Source organism: Apis florea, unplaced genomic scaffold, assembly GCF_048593485.1.
Source record: "Apis florea isolate Af1SG1 unplaced genomic scaffold, ASM4859348v1 contig_37_pilon, whole genome shotgun sequence".
In the NCBI taxonomy this organism is placed as follows: domain Eukaryota; kingdom Metazoa; phylum Arthropoda; class Insecta; order Hymenoptera; family Apidae; genus Apis; species Apis florea.
The window spans coordinates 1251637-1274960 of record NW_028256861.1 but is presented as its reverse complement, the minus strand read 5'-3'; the positions used below and the strand labels follow the sequence as shown (position 1 = coordinate 1274960).

The 23324-nt window shown below is 22.1% G+C and overlaps 2 protein-coding genes and 2 long non-coding RNA genes across 5 annotated transcripts; 2 read left to right on the top strand and 2 right to left on the bottom strand.

The window, feature by feature from the left end:
• The first annotated feature begins 200 nt into the window (after nt 1-200).
• On the top strand, nt 201-2286 carry LOC147656244 (uncharacterized). The gene is made up of 3 exons (XR_015294711.1): nt 201-427; nt 539-702; nt 1563-2286. It is a non-coding gene; the product is annotated as an uncharacterized LOC147656244 (long non-coding RNA).
• A 1061-nt stretch (nt 2287-3347) lies between these two features.
• Nucleotides 3348-6016, bottom strand: LOC147656243 (uncharacterized). Of its 2 annotated transcripts, XR_015294710.1 has the most exons (4): nt 5783-6016; nt 4579-4787; nt 4223-4444; nt 3348-4120 (listed from the first exon to the last, which is right to left on the bottom strand). It is a non-coding gene; the product is annotated as an uncharacterized LOC147656243 (long non-coding RNA). The 2 variants fall into 2 exon arrangements; XR_015294709.1 differs by lacking the exon at nt 3348-4120 and having other exon boundaries at nt 4206-4444.
• Nucleotides 6017-8605: 2589 nt separating this feature from the next.
• ppan (Brix domain-containing protein peter pan) lies at nt 8606-11214 on the top strand. Its single transcript, XM_012495495.3, has 7 exons — nt 8606-8744; nt 9241-9326; nt 9509-9789; nt 9907-10117; nt 10200-10526; nt 10602-10935; nt 11010-11214. The coding sequence occupies exons 2-7, from the start codon at nt 9309-9311 to the stop codon at nt 11096-11098; spliced, it is 1260 nt and encodes a 419-aa protein (XP_012350949.2). The 5' UTR covers nt 8606-8744; nt 9241-9308; the 3' UTR covers nt 11099-11214.
• A 20-nt stretch (nt 11215-11234) lies between these two features.
• LOC100871295 (uncharacterized) lies at nt 11235-22173 on the bottom strand. Its single transcript, XM_086916020.1, has 11 exons — nt 21867-22173; nt 21506-21740; nt 21185-21419; nt 20786-21117; nt 20554-20671; nt 20160-20472; nt 19829-20045; nt 19633-19762; nt 12287-19534; nt 11872-12042; nt 11235-11797 (listed from the first exon to the last, which is right to left on the bottom strand). Exons 1-11 carry the CDS (start codon nt 22018-22020, stop codon nt 11570-11572), a joined length of 9381 nt encoding a protein of 3126 aa, XP_086772146.1. The 5' UTR covers nt 22021-22173; the 3' UTR covers nt 11235-11569.
• Nucleotides 22174-23324: the final 1151 nt, after the last annotated feature.

Below are 23324 nucleotides of genomic sequence, written 5' to 3'. Positions count from 1 at the left end.
TATAAATATATCTATAAAATTTGAGTTTTTATATATATAATAAATTTATATCATATATATCTTAGATAATTTTATAACTTTTTACATTCTGGAAATTTTTGTACATTTAAATTTTCCATAACTTGTACAGTTTACACGTGAAGTATATAAAATTGTATAAATCATTAAATATATTATTAAAGTATTTCAATCGTTATTCTAAAAAAATGAAAAATATTCTAGAAAAATGTGAAGATTTGTATAATAAAAAAAAATGAAAAAACTTTTGAAATAATCAATAATACCATTATATATTACTATAATCAATAATACTATTATAATATAGTAAATATATATATATATATTATTATGATATTAAATAAATATTATAAATTATTATGATATAATATATTATAATATATTAACCTCTTAATGCCATGAGTCACAGGTTAGAAATCTATAGAATATATAAATCTAAATATATCAAGATGCATCGTGATCTTCTTTCGATTACTTTCATCGGTCAACCATTCCACTTTCTCACTTTCGATTATTGCAGTGATGTCTGAGATGCAAAGTTAAAATGGCGAGAATAACGTTAGTGTAAACGGTACACCCATGAACTGTTATCCTTGCCGAGGTACTGATGAGGGGACCCACTGGCCCAGCGATCAACTCGACTCAGTTCGCTCAACAATGTCGTTTCGTCAACACTTTCGAAAAGTATCTTTCATCGCTATATTAGTTGTCTTATTTTCAGGTATTTTTATTTTCTTTTCTTTTTTAAAATCATATCGTGATTTCAAGCGATTAATATAAATAAATTCAATTGAAAAATAAAAAAAAAATTCTTTTAAAAGATATTTTGTATAACAATGTTAGTTAGTGAACAAAATTTGTATCAGGATAGTCAAATTGCATTTTTATGAAAGCATCCAATCCTTTTGATGAGTATAAAATTTTATTACAATTTTAAAATATTAAATATATATATAGAATTTTAAAATTATATTATATTATGTATTTAAATTTAAATTTTAAAATGAATATTTATATTTATTTTATATTATATATATTATATTTAAAATTAAAAAATTTTTAATACTAAATAAAATTTTAAATAATATCTAAATAATATATAATTAAAATAACGATTAAACATTGAATATAAAAATATTTTCCAGACATTTTTGAATTATTTTTGTAATATTTAAATATTTTATGATATGATTATAAGAAGATAAAAAATTACTACAAGATAAAGAAAATTTAAAAAATTGACATAATTTTTTGTAGAAAAAAAAATAAAATATAACAATATAATTCTATTAAAACTAAATGTTAATGTATCAAATATATTAAAATAAATTTTAATTAATACAAAAAATCATTAACCAAAAATATAAGTAATGATCTGCTAAAAAAAAATCTTTATAAATCACAATTCATAGGAAATAATGCATAATTTTACATCTTATTTTTAAAATAAGAAAAATAATTCCATGTCAAATATGTTTTCTAATATAATATATCATAATAGTAATACAATAAAATAATTGACAAAATATAAATCTACAAATTAGTCAGATATCCTGGATTCACGTTCATTAACATAGAGATGCAATTGGATCCTCTATACGAGATCCGTTGGCATTGGTAACCAGTAAAAGAGGCAGACGACAGCAGAGAATCAAGAATACCGGTCGGACGAACATAGAAGCGGGTGAGAGTGGGACAAAGATAAAAAAAGAAAGAGCAACAGCGAGAGGGAAAGGGAGGGAAAAGAGGAAGACAGAGAATAGTAACGCAGAATGCCCGGACAACGCTCCCATGGAGCTGGGGCCAACTAACGGTCCACACCACCACCATCGGGACCATCGACTTCGATGGTCCTCATCCTTCTCCTTTTTCTCTTCCATTCGTCTTCCATTTATTCGTTTTTCTTTCCTCTTTTGCCTCTTTGATGTTTCCACAATATGCATTTTAAAACGCGATAGTATTCATCGCATTACAACTTGAAATTTTCTCCTAAAATTTATTGATCAAATAAGGAAAATGTATACATTAACATTTATAAGTATTCATTTATAACAAATTAGACATTTGTAGATATTGTTTAAATAGATATATATATATATAAACTTTTTTTATAGATTTATATATATATATAAACTTTTTTTGTAGATTTATTAATTATATAACAAAACAATATTTATTAACAAATTATAATAACAATATCATTGTCTTATAATAACAATATCATTGTAACAAATATTGTAATAAAATTGATACAAGAAGTGAGCAAAATTTTTTTTAGAAATAGATATAATAAAACATTAATTAATTTATAATAAATTAATAATAATTTTTCTCACATTTCTAGAAATAATAAAAATATTCAAAATAATTAAAATTATTTTAATGAATCAATCTGTATAGAAATAATAAGTATATAATATAAGTAATATAAAAACATCAAATTTCAAATGATTTAATTTCTGTTTCCTTAAAAATAAAAAACAGATATTCAAAAATAGATATTTAAAAAATTATTTAAAAAATGACTATTATTGCTATTAGTAATTATATTATAATAAATATGTAGATGAAAAAATTTGAATATTTCTATATCATTTGATGATATTAATAAAATATGCTATGCATTTTATTTAAATAATAACTAAAAATAATAATAAGAAAATTTATAATAATAACTAAATATTTAACTTAGATGTTACTTTAAAAAATTTATATTATTTTATATATAATTTATAAATTTATATATATAATATAAATATATCATTTATCTAAATTTACTAAATGTCTGGATACTTATTATCAATGGTGTAAATACATTAATCTTGTTATGACTGTTGACAATCATTTCGAACGAATCTCTTCTTTGTAAATACTTTTTTCTCCACTCTTCTTAGAGTTTCTATTGAAACGACAGATAAATAAATGGATTACTGCGCCATCTGGTATCAAATTAATAACTAAATTCAGTTATTAATGTAATACATTAGTCATAGCCACTCGTCATGATTCATTTTCTTTGCTTCGATCCTTCAGCTACTATTCCTATTCAATTCCTTCATTCTTCATAGAGGTTCCCTGAATACGTTGAAATGCACCTTACATTATGATAAACTTCGATATACATGATTATTATTCAAAAGAAATACATACCGTTATTAATTTCTGTTTTATCTTTCCTTTTTCTTATTTTATATCTTTTTCGATTAATCCTATATGAAAATTTTTCCATGACAATTTCTTAATAATTAATAATATATTCTTCCATAAATATTTAAATTTTTATTTTATAAGACATTTATACCGTTTTACTTTACTTCTTAAATACTTCCTTAAGTAATTTACTTTTTTTTTATTAATAAATTTATATACAATTAAATTCAATAAAATAAATTAATAAAATTTAATAAAATATTAAAATCTTAAATAAAAATAAAAATAAAAATCTCGATTATTGTATATAATATAATAATAATCAATATAAATATTTTATAACTAGGAAAAATTTAAACTAATTTTTATTAAATAATAAATTTGCATTATTTGTCATTAATCATTAATTTAAAATGCTCATTAAATTTTCTACCAGAAAATAAAATGAGTTTTATATAATCTCGACACGAATATATAATTATATTCTTTAAAAAATAATCCTAAAAAAAAATATCGATATCCTGTGATCCATAGTATTTATACGATGAATTCAAATAAAGAAATTTTTCCTAGCATAGTCAAAGATTCGAAAAATTCTCGAATTACGAAAGCTGTCTAATCTTCCACATGTTCTAACTATTATTAATGTTCATTCTATAATCTCATTCTATCCTTCTTGATACCTGCTCTAGGTGCAAAAAAAAATGGTTTTTGTCGAGCCGCAAAAGCACCGCAAGGCAGTCTTCCTAAGATACTCGATGAGAATCCTTAGGTCTTCCCGAGACATTCCACCGGACTTTTTTTCTATCTCTTTTCCATCTTGCCTTTCTATCTTCTCTCCTTTCCTTTCTTCCTCTTCCCTTCTCTTTTCCTCCCTCTTTTTCTCTATCTTGTTTTCTCACTGTTTCTGACAAGTGCGTACAAAGTATAGGTTATGACTTGTTGCTAGGAGCTATACAGACATAGTGCACAGATGTATGAACTTGTATTTATCAAAATTATTTGCAAAATTTTATATACAAATAAATCCATTATAATTCTGTTTTATGCGTACATTATTTAATTGAAACGATATTTTTAAACATTCCATTTTATATAATATATACGTATTAAACGATTTAATAATATATTTCATTTGTTAATTTATGTAATATTATGTATTTATCATGATTGTTATAGTTTTTTATCCATATTATAATTATATTTGTCTTGACTTAAATGATTAAACACGAAAGTTTTAATAATAAATTTTAAATAATTTTCGTTCAGTATGTTCCTGCAAAAGAAGTAATAACTAAAGTAAAAAACATATAATGTAAGAGTATATTTGTTACACTTTCATTTCCAATTTATTTTTTGAGCACAATGAAATCAAAAATATAATGAAATGTAAAAAAGAAATATCGAAACCTGTTGCACAGTCATAAATTATAGGTATCCTTAAAACTTTCCAAAGAGATTATCTACGCAAGAATTCCACATTGTCGCGCTGTAGGTGGTGCATCAATTTTTTTCTACCTCCACAATGAAATTGAAATCAGCTACTGATTATCCGAGTACACACATAATATTTGTGTGCCAAATTATAACAAAAACTATCATTATATTTAATCTATTTTCTAAAAAATTAATATATTTTCATAAAAAATCTAAATATAATTCAAAATACAATTATATATTAATATTATTAATGAAAACTTACGAATTAAACCATTTATCTATTATATTAAGAAATTTTGTTATATAATTATAAATTTGATAAACAAAAAAAATATTTTAATAAATTTATCGATTATAAATAAATTATTTAAAATTATAAAACTTGTAATTTATCAAATAAATCAATTCATTTATCAATTCATTAATTAATCGATAAATTATACAATTATACAAGAGATTTCTAATATAATTTTTATTTAGATATATAAAATATTCTTAATATAAATATTCATGATAAGTGATTATTAATAAATTATTATATTTTTACTTTTCAATATTCGGTAATTTCGGTAATAATTTGATCATAGTGGCAATTTAAATCACACATTTATTTGAGGTTAACTTATGTATTTTATGTATGGTACATCATATATGATATCATTCTTAAAATTATTTTTTAATTGTTCATTAAATATAAAAAATACAATATAATTTTTAATCGTGATAACGAGTTAATAATAAGTTTAAGAATAGATACTAATTGACTAAATTATTCTGCATAGAAATATTTTAAACATAATCATAATCATGTTTCATAATTGAAATGAATTTTCAATAAATTTCATTGTCTGTTGTTAATTTAATAAGGAAAAAATTGTTTATTTCTATATTTAAAAATATAGTATATAGTAATTATAAATATGTTTAATACACTGAAAAATCTTAAAAAGTTTAATATGAATAAATATACCATAACGTTCCAATATGTACCATAATATAATGTTCATAAGATTAACCTTAAAAAAAATTAGAATTTCTCAGAAAAAATTTGATCTACAAATTTTGATGAATCTGCAAAGAACTTAATTAAATATTAAACAAAAATTTGATGAAAAATTGAAGAAAAAAATACGATAGATTTTCAAAGTAATTCACCCGCAAGTGTCTAACATACATTCACAAAGATGCACTTATATATCATTATGTATTCAGTCAACGTTTTTTCCGGGGAAAAATTTTTAAAAACGGTTTCATTCGTGGCCGATCCTTGTGGTCGTTTCATGAATATATTTTGCAGATATTTTGAATTTTATATATTGTATTACTCATATTGGATATCAAATTTGAATATATAACGAAAGTTTCAAAGATTGAATGCAAATTGTAAATAATCCAGGTTAGCCAACTCATAAGATACATTTATTTATGCACATTAAATATTTGAATATAATTTCAAATTTGAACATATTTTGTTTGTTAAATAATACTTAGTATTATGTAGTAATAAATAATACTTAGTATAATTATCTCAATTATATAATTTTTTATATATTAATTACATTAATTAGTTACATATTTTATATATTAATTATATTAAATATATAATATGTTTTAATATATTGTTAATATATTATTTCTTAATTCTAAATCAATAAGTAATAATTTCATGTTTAAACAATTTTATTCGAAATTAAGAGTAATTAAATTCGAATAAGAGTAATTAAATTCGAATAAAGAGTAATTAAATTAATCAAAATTAATTTTGATAAAAAGTTTTAAAAATTGTAATAAACATATAAATTTCTATTGATTCAATTGAAATGAATAATATTTTTCAATGATTTAAATACATTTCACATTTTCCATGAGATTTCAAAAATTATAAATTTATTGTATCAAATGAACATAATAAAATATGATATCGATAATATTTTATAAATAAAAATCAAATGAAAAAATAAATAAAAAAATATAAAATAATCGTATAAGCAATCGTATAACAATAATAATAAATAACATAATAAATAATATATATGTACTTTTATGCTTTTTTTTGTATTTCCATATAGTTCATTTGCCACAAATCGAATTTGGTATACAAATTAACAAAAAATGATATGTTCAAACTTTGAATAAATCAATACATGAAGTGAAATATATACATCAATAGATGAAATTTGAAGTATTCTTTTGTTTTTTATGTTGACAGATCTCAAACCTAAATATATCATTTTAATATCATTCCCAACGTTACCGATTCAGTAAAAAATTAAAATCACCAATTATAGTAATAGATACGTAATAGACATTTAAATAGAGATTTTTTTATGTGTGTAATTTGTAATTTTAAATTTGCTAATGTAAAATTAAATTAGCAAATATAGAGGACATAACAAATCTTTTAATTTCTTATATTCATATAATAAATTCTCATAAAACTATAGATCTATTCTACATTTTTTCTATGGTTTCATCGATGTTGATATCATGAATTCGAATGCACATAAAGATTGCGATTGGTTGTAAATTAGAGTGCACAAATAATAATAATATTCAAAATAAAATCAATAAAATAATAGGATCATCAATAAAATAGGAATACCAACTAGAGTATTTTAGAATAGATAACTATGTGTTTTAGACTGACTTCAATCCTTTTATTTAAGTGCAAAATTTATATTTTTATTCATTTTGTTAATACAAAAGCTTATTTATTATAGAATAAAAGAATAGATAATAAACAATAACCTAACAATAACCTATCAATCTATGGAACTATAAAACATTTATACACATACTAATAGAAATAACTTCTTAAAAACAAATTATGTATATATTCATAATTTATTTTTATCCTTAATATTTCTTAATTTTTCAATGTGAGGAACTTTTATAATGAAAAAATAAAAAAAAATAATTTTAAAATATAAATTAAATATTTTTATTAAAAGATTTTCATTAATATTTAAGAAAGTGAATATGTGCCAATAGTAATAATTTCAAATAAATAAATAAATAAATAAATAAATAAATATATATAAATATTCATAAATCTCGTATATATTAAATAGTGGAAGGACAAGTTTATTCTATTTTTCGATTTCCTTACAGTAGCGATGTTGGCAAAAATCACGGCCGGTTTCTAACTTGGCATATGGCAGACGTTACCTCGATGCAGCCGGTGCAATATACCGTGATTATTATTCGCGTCGCCGTTAACGAATTATTATGCTCGAAATGTTATTGCCAAAGAATTAAGCCAAAATTAGGATAAAAAATTTTTGTTTTTTTCTTTAGAAATTTTGATTATTGAAAGACGAAATTCACTTTTTTATATCATACATAAATTTTTCTAACCTTTTCTTGTTAAATTTTTCTACGATATCAAACAGTTTTTACAATTAAAATATTACTATAGAATTATTCATTCTGCTTTTATTTAATATTAATGTTTATAATGTAATATTAATATTTTAATAAAATCATTTTTATTTGATCAATTAATTAAAGTATAATCAATTAAGGTTATGAAATAGAAAGATAAAGAATCAAAAAATGTTAGAAAAATTTGAATTATAAATTTAAATATATTTGTTTATACAGCAAATCGAGATGTGAATAATAGAAAAATAAATAAGTTTCTTAGTGATTTATTTTGCAATATGATGGATATCGTTAACATTATATCATATCATAAATAAAAGATGTGAGATTGATAACGGACGTTACTAGCGTTGAGAAAATTACAAAGTAAAGAAAAGCAAAGACGTGGAAGCAAGATTATTAAAAGAGTTTATATCCTCATTATTGACGACGTAATTTTAGTGTGTAACAACTCAAGAAGTCCCCGGACATAGCTAAATAGATAAAGATCGACGCACTAGCCATGAACTTTGCACCGTGAGAAGAGTTTTCTTCGCTTAACAAGTTGTACCGAAGTTCCCGCGCTTTCAGACAATGAATCCTTCCACGCGGTGAACAACCGTAATCATTTCCAGGATTCATAATAGAATGAGAAGGGAAGTTGGATGATTTCGCGATCTCTTATTGTACTCTTTATATAACTTTAGATTTTAATAAGTTGAAAATAATAAAACATAAAATAAATGAAGAGAAAAGAAAATAGAAAAAAGCATGTAAGAACTAACTATAGTATTTAAAAATTATATTAGAAATATTCTATATATAATTTATATTAATAGAAATTTTTATGCTTTATATGAAAATTATATAAAACTGAACGATATTAATTATTATACTATCAAACTTTTATTAATAATTACATAAAAATATTAATAAATATAATATAATTTTCTAAAAATTAGTTTATTATTTTTTAAATTATTTTTTTAAAAAGTGAGAAAATTTTATATATTATACATTAGTATCTATTTAAAATCTAAAAGTATTAATCGTAATTTAATTATTAAAATATTTATTAATAATTCATTAATATTATAAAATTATTTATTAATAATTTAATTATTAAAATAAATTTCATATTTTTTGATATTCAATAAATTTAAATATTTTTCAACAAATTTATTAGAAAGTAAAAAAGAGATAATAATTTTTATTCACTATGAGTTTTTGTGTTGTGTCTAACCTGTTTTAAAATTGATAATTTCACAGCAGTGTATTGTATATACACGTGATAAGTATTCTAACCTTAATTTAAAAAAAATAATTTTAAAAAAATCATGGGACGTCGTAAAAAGGTAATTAATTATTAATTATTTTATTTGAAAACTTTTTCAATATATAAATTAAAAAAATAATAATAAATTAAATAGCTGATAAGTTTTCTATATAAATGTAAATATATTTCTCAATAAAATAATATAATTAATAGTATAAAATTAATAAAAATTAATCCCTTATTTAATTGTAAATTATTTAGGGTCGTTGCGTAAAAAGAAATAAGCAAATTAATACAGAAGAAAATCCAGATGTAGTAAAAGCACCTCATTCATTTGTAATTCATCGTGGAATACCTGGAGAACATATTGTTGAGCTTACAAAAAATTTTCGTAAAATTATGGAACCTTTTACAGCAATGTCTTTAAAAGAAAGAAAAAAGAATACAATTAAAGATTTTGTATCTATAGCTAGCATACTACATGTTACACATATGTGTATATTTTCCAAAACAGAACAAGGAATGTATTTTAAACTTTGCAGGTACCAAAATTAAATATAAATTAATTTTTACAAATTATATCATAAATATATTATCAAATTAATTTTAGAAAATATATTAATTATTAAATATATAATTAATTAATAAATGTAAAATAGGTTACCAAGAGGACCAACACTTACATTCAAAATACATAGTTTTTCATTATCACGTGATGTAATATCTTTAATAAAAAAGCAAATGGTATATGAAGAATTATTTAACAATTCTCCATTAGTAATATTAAATAATTTTAGTGGAGAAGGTATGCAATTAAAGCTTATTGCTTCTATGTTTCAAAATATGTTTCCTACAATAAATTTGACTACAGTGAGTTTCATTCTAAATAATTTTATTTTAAATATATTAAGTCATAATTTTATATATAAAATATATTTTGATTTTTTTATAGGTTAATTTAAGTACCATTCGTAGATGTTTGTGTTTAAATTATAATGCAACATCAAAAACTATTGATCTTAGGCATTATGCAATTAAAGCAACACCTGTTGGTTTATCAAAAGGTGTTAAAAAACTAGTTCAAGCTAAAATACCAAATTTATCTAAATGTGAGGATTTTTCTGATTTTTTAACAAAAGAAACAGTTTCTGAAAGTGAAGTTGAAGATGATCCTTTGAATCATGTTACATTGCCACAAAAATTATCTTCACGTGGTAATTATGCGAATAATAAAAGTGCAATTAGACTTTCTGAATTGGGTCCTAGATTAACATTAGAGGTCAGAAATATTTCTTTTTATTAAATAATTTTAAAAAATAATCACACAAATTAATATTCTTTGAGATATTTTTAGTTAATAAAAGTTGAAGATGGACTTTTGGATGGTGAAGTACTTTATCATGAATATGTTCATAAATCTGAAGAAGAAAAACTCTTAATAAAAAAAAAACGAGAAGAAAAAAAGAAATTGAAAGAAAAAAGAAAAAAAATACAAGAAGAAAATAAGAAAAGAAAAGAATTACAGAAACAAGAACATAAAGAAAGATCTTTAAAGGGAATGCAGAAAAAGAAAGAAAATGAAATATTATTACAAAAAATTGCAAAAGAATCAGTTGAAGAAAATAATATAGAGGAAGATGATGATGCACAATATTATCGTGATGAAATAGGAGAAGAACCTGATGAAGGTAATTTCAATCTCATATGTTTAAAACAATTTCAATTCATTGATATTCTATATATAATTTATTTTTTGTCATAGATTTATTTGAAAGAAAAGTTGGTAACAAAAGACTTAAAAAATTTACATCTAAACATAAGATAAAAAAACAAAAACTTAGTAAGTCATGAAATATTAAACACTACGATAATTCAGCACAAATATATAATATGAAAAATATTTGTAAAAAAACTTATAATATATGAAGTAAAATATTATTTAATAAATATCATTTTTTATGAATTAATTATAAAAATTATAAAAATATTCAATTTATATTTATATTTTTTATTTATTTATAGAAACAAGTTATATTTTTATTATTATTCATTATAATTTTTTAATTATTTATTATTAATTATTTTCGTCAATTAATCAAAATATTAATTTTATGATTAATTATCTTTTAATAAAACCATACATTTGAATTACAAAATTAAAGATATGATATATATAATTCTCAATTCAGTCACTTATTTACAGTTTTTATAATATATACATATAGTACAGAAAGAGAATAAAAAATTATATTTTTTACTTGTTGGTCGTTAGTTAAAATATATGTTTAATGCATATCCTTATCCTTAAAAACGAAAATTAATTTATGAATTTTTTCTAATATCCAAATGTCTACTCAATTTTGTAACATTGCTATTTTGTTGATTAGATCTATCTTGCAATACTTCATGTGACTTTAAAGAAAACGAACTTTGTATTTCTTCTAATTCTTTTAAACGATCTTGCAATTCTCTTATTTGTCGAGCTCGAGAGCGGCATAAATCTTTCATTAACATTTTTTCTTTTTCTAATTTTTCTATTTTTACATGATCCTATTTAAAAATTATAATGTAAAATAAATGTTATAAATATATTAAAAATTAATATGTTAATATTTTTATATTACCTCGACAACTCCACTATTACTACCGCAGAAACGCACAGTGTTATTAGGTATTGTTTGACAAGCTTGATCTTTTCTATTTACACGCCATCGTCTACAAATATCACATTCCCATGCATTAATATCATTCACAGTCCTTTGTAATTTCTTTACTTCATTATTTAATTCTGCATTCTGTTACATAAAATATATAAAGTTAAATATTTATAATAGTTTAAGAATATTATAATTTAAGATTTTTGAGAATAAACCATATTCGATAAGTCGTAATATTCGTCAGCATTGCAATTAACTTCTTCAAAAACTTGAATTAAATCGAAGGAAGTTTCAAATTATATAAAACTATATAAAATTATCATTCCTACACATTTATAAATTAAATATCAATTTTTTATTATTTTTATATTTTATAACATACCTTATTACGAAACGCAAGTACAAGTTCTTCTAATTCTTTACATTTTCTTTGATATGGAAAATTCTCACTCTGAATTTGTATTTCTAATGTTGCAATTTTTCCATTTTTTGATACTAATTGTAATTCTAATTCATGAATCTTTTTCTTCAATTCTTCATATTTATTTTCGTATATTCCAATGTCTCTATCAGATATTTTATCAGTTTTATATTGATTTTTTTTACTATCTTTAAGTATGCTATTTTCATTATGTACTTCGATTCTTAATTTATTTTGAAGCTTCCTAATTTCATCTTTAAGTTTTCTATTCTCTAACATGAAAAATTCTAATTTTTGTTTTATATCATTATTTGATTCATCTTTTGTTGAATATAAATTTAAATTAGATAAGTTTGAAATTTCTCGACTATGAATAGATTCCATTTCATTATCAAATTCATTTTTATCATATTGTGTTTGTATTAAGCTCTTATTTTTTATTGTTAAATCTTGTATTTTATTTATATATTCCTTAATTTCTTTATCTTTCTGGTTCAACAATAATTTATGTGTTTCTAATTTCTTTATTATTTTATTTTTTTCTTCTTCAAGTTCTTTTATGCGATGATTTGTATCTCTTAAATCATTCTGTAATTTTTTATTCAAATTTTGTAATTGTTCCATATGCATTTCGTTAAATTTATTATCATCTATCTGTTTCTTATAAAAACTTAACTTTGTTTGCAATTCCAAATTTTGTTTTGTTAAATCGCGAACAATATTTTCATTTTGGGATTTGATACTTTCTTCTACATTCATTTGTAATCTCATTTTAAGCGCATCAACTTGATCACGAAGTTTTTCATTTTCTTCATTACGATATTTTAATTTCTCTTCTAATTCATTAATAAGAACATTTTCAGAAAAACGAGAATACAATTTTTCTTCTAATTTTGAAATTTCATTATCTCGTTCTCTAATCACTGCTGCATATTCTTCTAATTCATCATCTAATTCCTTATTTTTATCAATTAATTTTTGTATTTGTGTGACATGTTCTTTTATATCTTTATCTTTTTGATTTAATAATATCCTTTTATCTTCCAATTCTAATGCAATTTTATTCTTCTCTAAAAGAAGTGCATCATATTTACTTTCGTCTATTAGTGAATTCGAATTTATATGTTTCAAATTATATAATGAAAGCGTTTTTTTCAATTCATTATTTTCTTGTAATATAAGTTCATATTTACCTTTAACATCTATTAAATCCTTTAAAGTCTGATTTTTAATCTCTTGAAATTCCGCAACACGATTGCTTGCGCCTTCTAAATTGTTCTGCAATCTTTTATTTAATTCTTTTAATTCTTCTATTTCCGCTTCTGCTTTAATTTTGCTAGTACTATTTCTAATTTTTCTCTCTAATTTTATATTTGTTTCTTGAAGTTCTTTAAATCTTTCTTTCAAACTATTCAATTCTTCTATTATTGAAATATTTTTATTATTCAATTCATTTAAGTGTTTACTTAAACCAGCATTTTTTATTTCTTCTATATTCAATTTATCTTTGATAATTTCCAATTGCTCTTCTCTTTCTTTTCTTAATACTTCTATTTCTTCTTTAAATTGTTCTATAGTCAATTTTTGATCTTTGACATGCTCCTTTAACATTTCATATTCAGGTAAAATTGTTTCAAGTTTTATTTTATATTCAGATAACAAATCACATTTGTTTTTTAAAATTGTTGTGATTTCTTCAATATGCGAGTTCTTTTGTCTCATCTCTTGATTTATTTCATTATAAACTTGTGTAAGTTGTTCAAATTCTGCATTTATTTTTTCTATATTTTCATTTTTCTTTTTTATTTCAGATGAATTTGCTTCTATGATATTTTTCAATTGTTTTTCATTTATTTCAAGTCCTTCAATAGTGTTATTTAATTCAAAATTTTTTGTTTTGTAACATTCTATAGTTTGAATGAAATTGTTTATTTTTTTTTCATATATTTCTTTTTCAGAGTTAAGTTTAAATTGTAATTCTACTTCTTTATTTTTAAATATTTCTTGTGCTTCTTTTTCTCTTTTCTGAGCCTCAAAAATTGCCTCTTCCTGTTGATTGTCAATTTTATGTTGTTTATCAAATTCTGCTTGTAAATATATAAAATCTGTTTCTAATGCCTTCATTTTTTCTTTCAACATTTCATTTTCATGATTACTTTCTTTTAGAAAATGCTCTAATTGAAATATTTTATTTTGGTATTCCTTATGAGAACGTTCTTCTTCTGTTAGATCTGTTTGGAGTTTTTCAATTTCTGCTTCTAATTCTTTGGCCCACATAACGGTGCGTCTTTCTGTATCTATACATTGTTGTTTTTCTTCTTCTACTTTTTGTTTCTCCTTTTCATATGTTTCTCGTACAGTTTTAATTACTTCTTCTTCTTTAGATAAAAGCGTTTGTAAGAAAATTACAAAAATTTCATTTGCGGATTTACTTGAAAAATTTGGTAAATTTATATTACATTTAAGTGAGCTGAGTTCTTTAATTATACATTTTTTAATATCATTTAATTCTTCATTAAATTGTTCTTTATCATTAATCAATTTTTTTTGTTCATCAAATAAATGTTCTTTTTCTATCATTATTTCATTTAATTTTTCTTTAATATTTCGTAGACTAGTGAGCTCTTGTGTTAAGTTCAAATTTTCATCAATATATTTATTTAATGTGTCATTTAATTTTTTTACATTGTTATCATTTTCTTTAATATACTGTTGATATTGCAAGACCATTGAATCTAATTCATTCTTATATTCCATTTCTAAATTATTTTTTATGTCAATTATTTCTGTTTCACTTGCTTGTAATTTTTCTATCAGATTATGTTTTTCTTCCTCTTTTTCTTGTAAAAGTTTTTCGAAATTAATATTTTTTTCTTGATATTCTTTAGAGATATTTTCTTGATTTGTTATATTTCTTTGGAGATCGTTTACACATATTTCTAATTCTTTAATCTTTAGTGTATTATGATACTCCAATTCTTTACTTTGTAATTTTTCTTTTTCGAATTTTTCACATTGTTCTCTTAAATATTTTAACTCTTCTTCTTTGCATTTAATTGTAGTTGAATTAATTAATTCATTTCTCTGGCTTGTAATTAAATCTAATTCATTTTTAAGAGAAAAAATATGTTCATTTAATTCATTAATCAAAATATTTTTCTTCTCTTTTTCGACTTTCAAACCTTCTAATTCTACTTCTAACATAATTCTTTGTGTTTCCAATTCTTTTTCTTGTGTAGTAAACTGATCAATTTCTTTATTCATATTAACCAATTCATTTTCAAGAATTTGTATTTTATTTATTGCTGTGCTCTCGTTATTTAATATTTTTTGTTCTAATTCTTCATTAACATCTTTTAGATTATTAATTTCATCTAACAAATTAATTTTCTCAGATTTAAATTCATTAAGTATAGCAGTAAAATTTATACTATTTTCTTTTATTTTATCTATATCATTTTTTATATGATCAATATAATTTTGAATTTGTTCTATTCTATTTTCACTTTTGTTTTTATTTGATTGAGACTCTTGAGTATTAGATGTATTTACTGTCATATCGCTTTGAACTAATTTTGAGTCAGTATATTCATTTTCATACAGAATCAAGAGTTTATCATGTTCAGTTTTTAAAGTTTGTAGCTCGTCATTCAAATTTTGAATCTTTTTTTCAACAAAACTGACATTCATTTCATTAACAAAAACAACATTTGAAGATAGATCATGTTCACTTGAACTCAACTCCTGATTTACTTTATTTTTTAGAATATCAGTGTCCAAACACTTACGATCGTATTTTCTTTGTAAATCTTTTAATTTTTGGTTTAGAATTTTTGTTTCAAGTTTGAGAGCTCTATAACTTTCGTTCATATTTCTTAAATGTGCACATTGATTACAAGAAGTTAATTTTAAATCACTAAGCCTTTTATTTAGACGCGTCAAATGATCGATTTTGTTCTGCAATGTTGTCACTTTATTTTCTAATTTTTCATCAGTTTCTAATATTTCCTGTTCAATTTCATTAATATCTGTACTATTATCAAATATCCTTGATAAATGCAAGGAATTGTTACATGACTTTTCATTTTGAATAGAATCAAGATTATCTATACTTTCTAATAAGCTGGTGGAGAATTTTTCATTTTCTTCAGATAATATCGTTATTTTTGTTTTTAATTCTGCAATTTCTAATTTTAAATTATTATTTTCCGTCTTTAAATGTTCTATATCATTTTCAGCAACATTTTCATTTAGTACTAATGATTGTTCTATTTTAATTTTTAATATATTGCATTGTTCCTTTAACATATCATTTTCTTCAATCTTGTCTATTAATTCTGTAGAAAGTTCATTATTTTCCATTTGCAAACACTCATTTTGTTCTTTAAGAGTAATTACTTCTTTTTTATAAATGCAATCGTGATCATATAAAAGTGATTTACTTTCTTTGATATTTTCAAGCTCTCTATTTTTTTCTGCAATAGAAGCTGATAATTCAATGTTTTCTGTTGTTAATTTATCAATTTTATTTTGATATGATTCAAATAATTCTTTTTCATTGTATACTGTTGGCATTTTAGAATGCACAGATTCCAATTGATCACTCAAAGCCGCTAGATCACTTTGTAAAGTAATTTTTTCATTTGTAACTTGAGAAATACGCGCATAAAGTTCATCAATTGTTTTCTGAAGATTAATTTCTGTTTGTTTCGCATTCTCTTGTTCTATAGTTAATTTAGTAGTCATTTCCATATTTTCAGTTGTTAATAAATAAATGGTTTCTTGCAAATTTTTTATATCTGTTTTAAGGCTTTGAACATCGTTTTTGATATCTTCCAACTCCTGACTTTTTAATTGAAGAGTTTCTTCTAAATAGCTTTTTTCTGCTTCTATATTTAGGGTTAAATGTAAATTATCTGTATTAGTTTCATTCATTGTCAAAAGAGATAGATTAGATTCATTTTTTAGTTGATCTTTTAAATCTTGATTTGTAATTTGAATATCTTGTAAAATCTCTTTATTTTCTGTGTAATGTAATTCAACATTTTCAAGCTCACTATTTTTTAAATTAGTATTTTCTATTTGTTTTTCTAATTCAGAAGTTGCTTTCATATCTTCTTTACATGTAATTTGTTTTAACATAATTTTCGATTCTAGTTCAGAAGATTTTTCTTCAAGTTCTAGATTTAAATGATTTTCATTTTGTTCTGGCATAATATTCAATTCAATTTGCTTATTTAATTCAGAAATCTTTCTTGTTATTTTTTGATTTTCGATTTGCTCTGATTCTAATATAGAAGTTTTTTTATCTAATTCAAAATATAATTGAGTAATAATATATTCAATTTCATCATTTTTGGATATTATGTTTTCAATTTCTATTTCTAATTCGTCAATTATTTCTTTTATTTTCTGATTTTCAATTTGTTCTGTTGTAACTTTTGTCTTCAAGGCAGAAATTTTTTTAGCTAATTTAATGCATAAATCTTTATTAATATAACATTGTTCATTCTTTTCAAATTTCATACTTGCAATCTTTTTATCAAATTCAAAGATATTTTTTGTTGCATTTTGATATTCAGTTTCTTTTACTATATATACTTTATTCTTTAAGTCATTAGTTGTTTCATTCAATTTGGTATGTAATTCATCATTGATATATTTTATTTCATTTTCTTTAGAAATCATTTTTACATCACTTTGATTATCAATTTCATTTGATATTACATATAGATTCAATTCAGAAATCTTTGCATCCAATTCAGTACGTAATTCAATATTAATACGCTTATATTCATCTTTTTCGGATGTTACATTGTCAATTTGTGTTTCTAATTCAAAAATCTTTTCCATAATTTTCAAATTTTTACTTTCTTCTGTCATTGTTTTTTCTTTTAGTTCAAAATTTTTTTGTTCTAATTCAATGCGTAATTCATTATTGATTCGTTCGAGTTCATTTTTTTCAAATGCTATATTCATAATCTGTTTTTCAATTTCCGAAATCTTTTCCATTGCTTTAAGATTTTCATTTTCCTTTGACATTACTGTTAATTCAAATTCAGAACATTTTTTATCTAATTCAGCATGTAATTCAATGTTAATACGCTGGAATTCATTTTTCTCTAATATTGTATTTTCCAATTTTTCTTCCAATTCAGAAATTTTATCATTTGCTTTTTGATAAACAGTTTGTTGCGATGTAATCATAGATTTTAATTCTGAAGTATTCTTACTAAATTCGGTATTCATAAGTTCTAGTTCATTTTTTTCAGAAATAATATTTTCGATTTTTTTTTCCAATTTAGAAATTTTTTCCACTGCTTCTTGATTTAAAGCTTTCTCGGATTCAATTTTTGATTCTAAATCTATTATTTTTTTATTTAATTCATTTTTTAATTCAATGCTAAAGTTTTCATTTTTATTTGAAATAATTTCTTCAATATGTTTTTCTAATTCAGATACTTTTTCGATTACTTTTTGTTTTTCTGTTTGTTCTGAAGCGAATTCTGCCGAAATTCGATTTAATTCAGTATTTAAGTCATCATTTATATGTTTAAATTTATTTTTTTCAGTTGTAATATTTTCAATTATTGTCTCTAACTCTATTATTCTGTTACTTATTGTTTCAATATTTTCTGAATTATTTTTCATTTTCTCTAATTCTATAGATTTTTTATTTAATTCTATATGTAATTCTCGACGCATATGCTCAAATTCATTTTTTTCAGAAGTAATATTTTCAACTTGCTTTTGTAATTCTGTAATCTTTTTTGCTGAATCACTATGTAAATTAACATTAATGCATTCCAGTTTATTTTTTTCTGAAATAATGTCCTCAATTTGTTTTTCTAATTCTGAAATTTTCTTTGTTTCCTCTTGTTTTATATTTTCTTCGGACATAATTTTCAAATCCAATTCTGTTGTTTTGTTCTTCAATTCTGCACGTAATTCACGACTAATATATTCAAATTCATTTTTCTCAGAAGTAATATCCTTGATTTTTTTTTCTAACAATTTTTTTTCAGAAATATTTTGTTTTTGAATTTGATTCAATTTACTACATAATTCAGAAATTATATATTCTGAATTTGTTTCTTCTGCAAGATTAAGAGTTACAAGTTGCTCCTTTACTTCTGAATTATATTCTGGTTTATAATATTTCGGAGTTGATTTTATTTGTTCTGCTTGTTTTATTTCCGTTTGTAAATCCTAAAATGAAAAATTCAATATTATATATAAGAAAATATAACAAATATATTATTATATATTATATAATATTATATTATATAATATGTGATTATATTTACTTGTGTATGGCATTGGCATATTAACTGCCTTTCTAGAGTTGTAAATTCACGAAGTTCTACAAATTCTTTTGTTAAATCTGTGATATATCGTCGCAAAACATGTTTTGGCGTAGAAGGAGAAATCTGATAACTATTATAATTTTAAAAAATAAAGATATGAAAGTTTATATTTATAATTTATTAATCTTTATCTTACCTTACAGTTTGAGTATAACTATTAGATTTTTCTGGTGTTACATCAAAATTATTGTTTTTAGGTTTTATATTCACTACATCATCTCTAAAAGTAACTCGGTTTTTATGTTTTATTACAAATGATTCTTCATCACTATCGCTTATATTTTCTCTAGATTCACGTTCTCTTTCAGTTTCAAATAATTCTAATTCAAAATCAGTAAAAGCAGTTTGAAATGCTATAAAAAATAAAAAACAATATATTATTTATTATTTACAAATATCAGTATATCATTTCTATTATTATAAATAATATATAATATGTAAATTTAAAAATAATATAATAAATTTACTTTGATTCATTATATCCATAGACTGAATTATACTTTTCCTATTTGGTATTTCAGATATTTCTTTTATAGTTGGTAAACCAGTTTTAGATTGAAAAACTGCTAAATGATGATTAAACATTCCGGGACCTCCCCATGTTTGTCTTCTTTTAAATTCGTATTTCAACGAATCTTTTTGATTTGTATTATCTCCAGAAACAATACGAGTTTTTAATAACTCTATACGTTCTTCTAATAATTGATTAATACGATCTTTTTCTTGTAATTTAGATTCCATTTCTTTAACTTCTTCAGATCGATTTTCATTTTTTATTTTCTAAAATAATACATTAATAAAAATAGAACTTTAGAAGAAATGAATCTTAGATAATGTCTCAAAACAATTCAAACAAGAAACCTCTAATTCTTGTTGAAGTTTAGCCAATTGCTTTGCATAGCGTTTTAAAAGTGCTCCATCAGACATAACTTCGTTAATTTGTGGTTTATTCTTTACACTTTTTGCCCGATATGCGAAACTAAAAATGAATAAAATAAAATTTAAATAATAGTATAACAATAATATAAACAATAAATGATATAAATATACATTTTATATATATATAATTAAAATAACGATAAAATATACTAACGATAAAGTACACTGAGTTTCCTCTAAAGCAACAGGAGTCACTGCACATATTATTGCTGTCATAGCATTGCCACCTAGTGAATTCTGAAGTAATCTTGTTAATTTACTATCACGAAAATTAACATGTTTTTGATTATCTTGAGATTCACTTAATTGTTTGATTACTAAACCTAATGTTGATAAAGATAAATTAATATGTCTTCCTTCTTTGAATCTTTCTCCAGTAGCTCCTGTTTGTCTTGCTCTTTCTGAACCAGCAAGATCTATTAAGTTCAATTGTGATACTTGTATAGCACTATCTGAATCTCCTCCAGCTTCTCTACTTTCAATTGTCTAAATACAGAATTTATATTAAGATATTATATATAATATATATATATAATTATTAATATGAACTTACAATTCTAAATATAGTATGACTTCTACTACTACGTTCATTCATATTAGTTTCTCCTGTTCTTCTATTTTTATTTCCTTTTTTCATAATGGACAATACATTTTCAGGACTATTTGTGATTTCTTCTTTACATAGCAAAATTACTTGCCCACTGCCATCTTCTTTTAACTTTAAATCAATCCCACTTTTATTTAAAAGATCATTAACTCTTTCATTGTAAATTTCCAAATAAGATACTCTAAAAAATAAGTTATTTTTTATATATACGATTATATTGAATTTATCAACATTATTATTATAAGTTTTATTATGAAAAACATAAACCTTAATAAAAATTCACGTCCCATAGTATTAGCAATAGTATCAAACATATACTGTATAGCAAGTGGTATAATTCCTAATTCTTCTGTACCACCCATCATAGTGTATGTTTTACCAGAACTTGTTTGACCATATGCAAATACCGTACCATTAAAGCCATTTACAGCAGCATTAACAATAGGTTTCACAACAACATTAAATACATCTGAATTAGATGCATTTACATCAAAAATATGATCTACAAATATATTAAAAACAACTGAATTTGTATAATTCATTATATCTTCATAATTATATTATATAACAGTAATTTAAATAAATAATGATAAATACAGAAAAACATTAAATGTATCTATATATATACCAAAAATAAATCTTCCATCTCCTCGTTTTTTCATTTCTAAATCTGTAGAAACAATGGAATTTTCTTGAACTATCCATTGTATTGGTAAATTATCATCTTTTTCACGTTTAATCAAAGGTCTCACTTTAATGGCAACTTTAATACTGTCTGACATTTTTACGAACTATTTTTTTGAATTAATGAATAATTAATAATAATTCTTTATTATTAGATAATTTTTTATATTTATATTTATATTTATATTTATATTTATTTATTCTGTTTGTACACTATAACGGTTGATACTTACATAGTGAAGCCGCCATTTGAAAAATTGACTCTTTCAACTTTCGTTTGAATTTGAATTTTCTGTAATTTGATTGGTTCATTAAAGCATATAGTTACTATTAATAAGATAGATGACAAATATACTCATAAGTTCAGATATAAATCGTGATTTTCAATGCAACAATTTTTATAAGCATTGGGAATAAATTTTGATTAATACAGAATGACGAGAAATATATATATTTACATATATATATAAAGTACTAAACATAAATATACTAAATATAAATATAATTTTTTTTCACTATAATTTATATAAATTGATATTCACTCACAACTTTCAAAAAAGAAATGAAAAGTTAATGTATATAATACAATATATTACGTATATAATACGACATATTATAATATAACAATAGCAAAGAAAAACAGAAGATTTTTACAAAAAAATTTATATTCATTAGAAAATGATTTGAAAAAAAACATATGATTATTGAAGATGTTTTTTAAGCCTATATAAATTTTAATCGCATGAATAACATTTAACATGGTATTGTCTAAAATATCATTTAAAATTGAAATAAGATTCTACTTCTAAAATTAACTCTTTAATTTTTATCATATCTTTGTCTTCTCTATTATTTGCTATAGGTATATATATGTTGTATATATATACATATATATAGTTTATTTATAAAATTTGTATTTATAATATTATAATTATGAATTAAGATTGTATATTTAGGATCTTAAATACCGATAGCTTTTTTAGTTTTATTGTAATTTCGGAAATGTGATTTTTTCTATTTTTAATTCATATCAAATGGAATGCCGTATCATGAACTTTGAAACTATCGTTTACAGCAATATTTTTATTGCATTGTAATAGAAAAATTTGTAATACAAATATAATTTTTAATTTATGAATATTTCAATTCATACATGAGTCGAAAGATATATGAATATAATGCAATACGTATAATGCATAAAAATATTTAAAAAAAGATTTAAAATGTCAAAAAAATTATTTTTAAAATTTGTTGCCTTTACTAATGTTTATGATTGAATTGAATATAATTTTTGCATTCATTACTCTATATCGTAGAGGACATACGTTCTGATTTTTTACGTGATCATTACATGATCAGAATGTAAAATAGTTGTTATGTTCTTTATTTTTGTTTTTAGTTA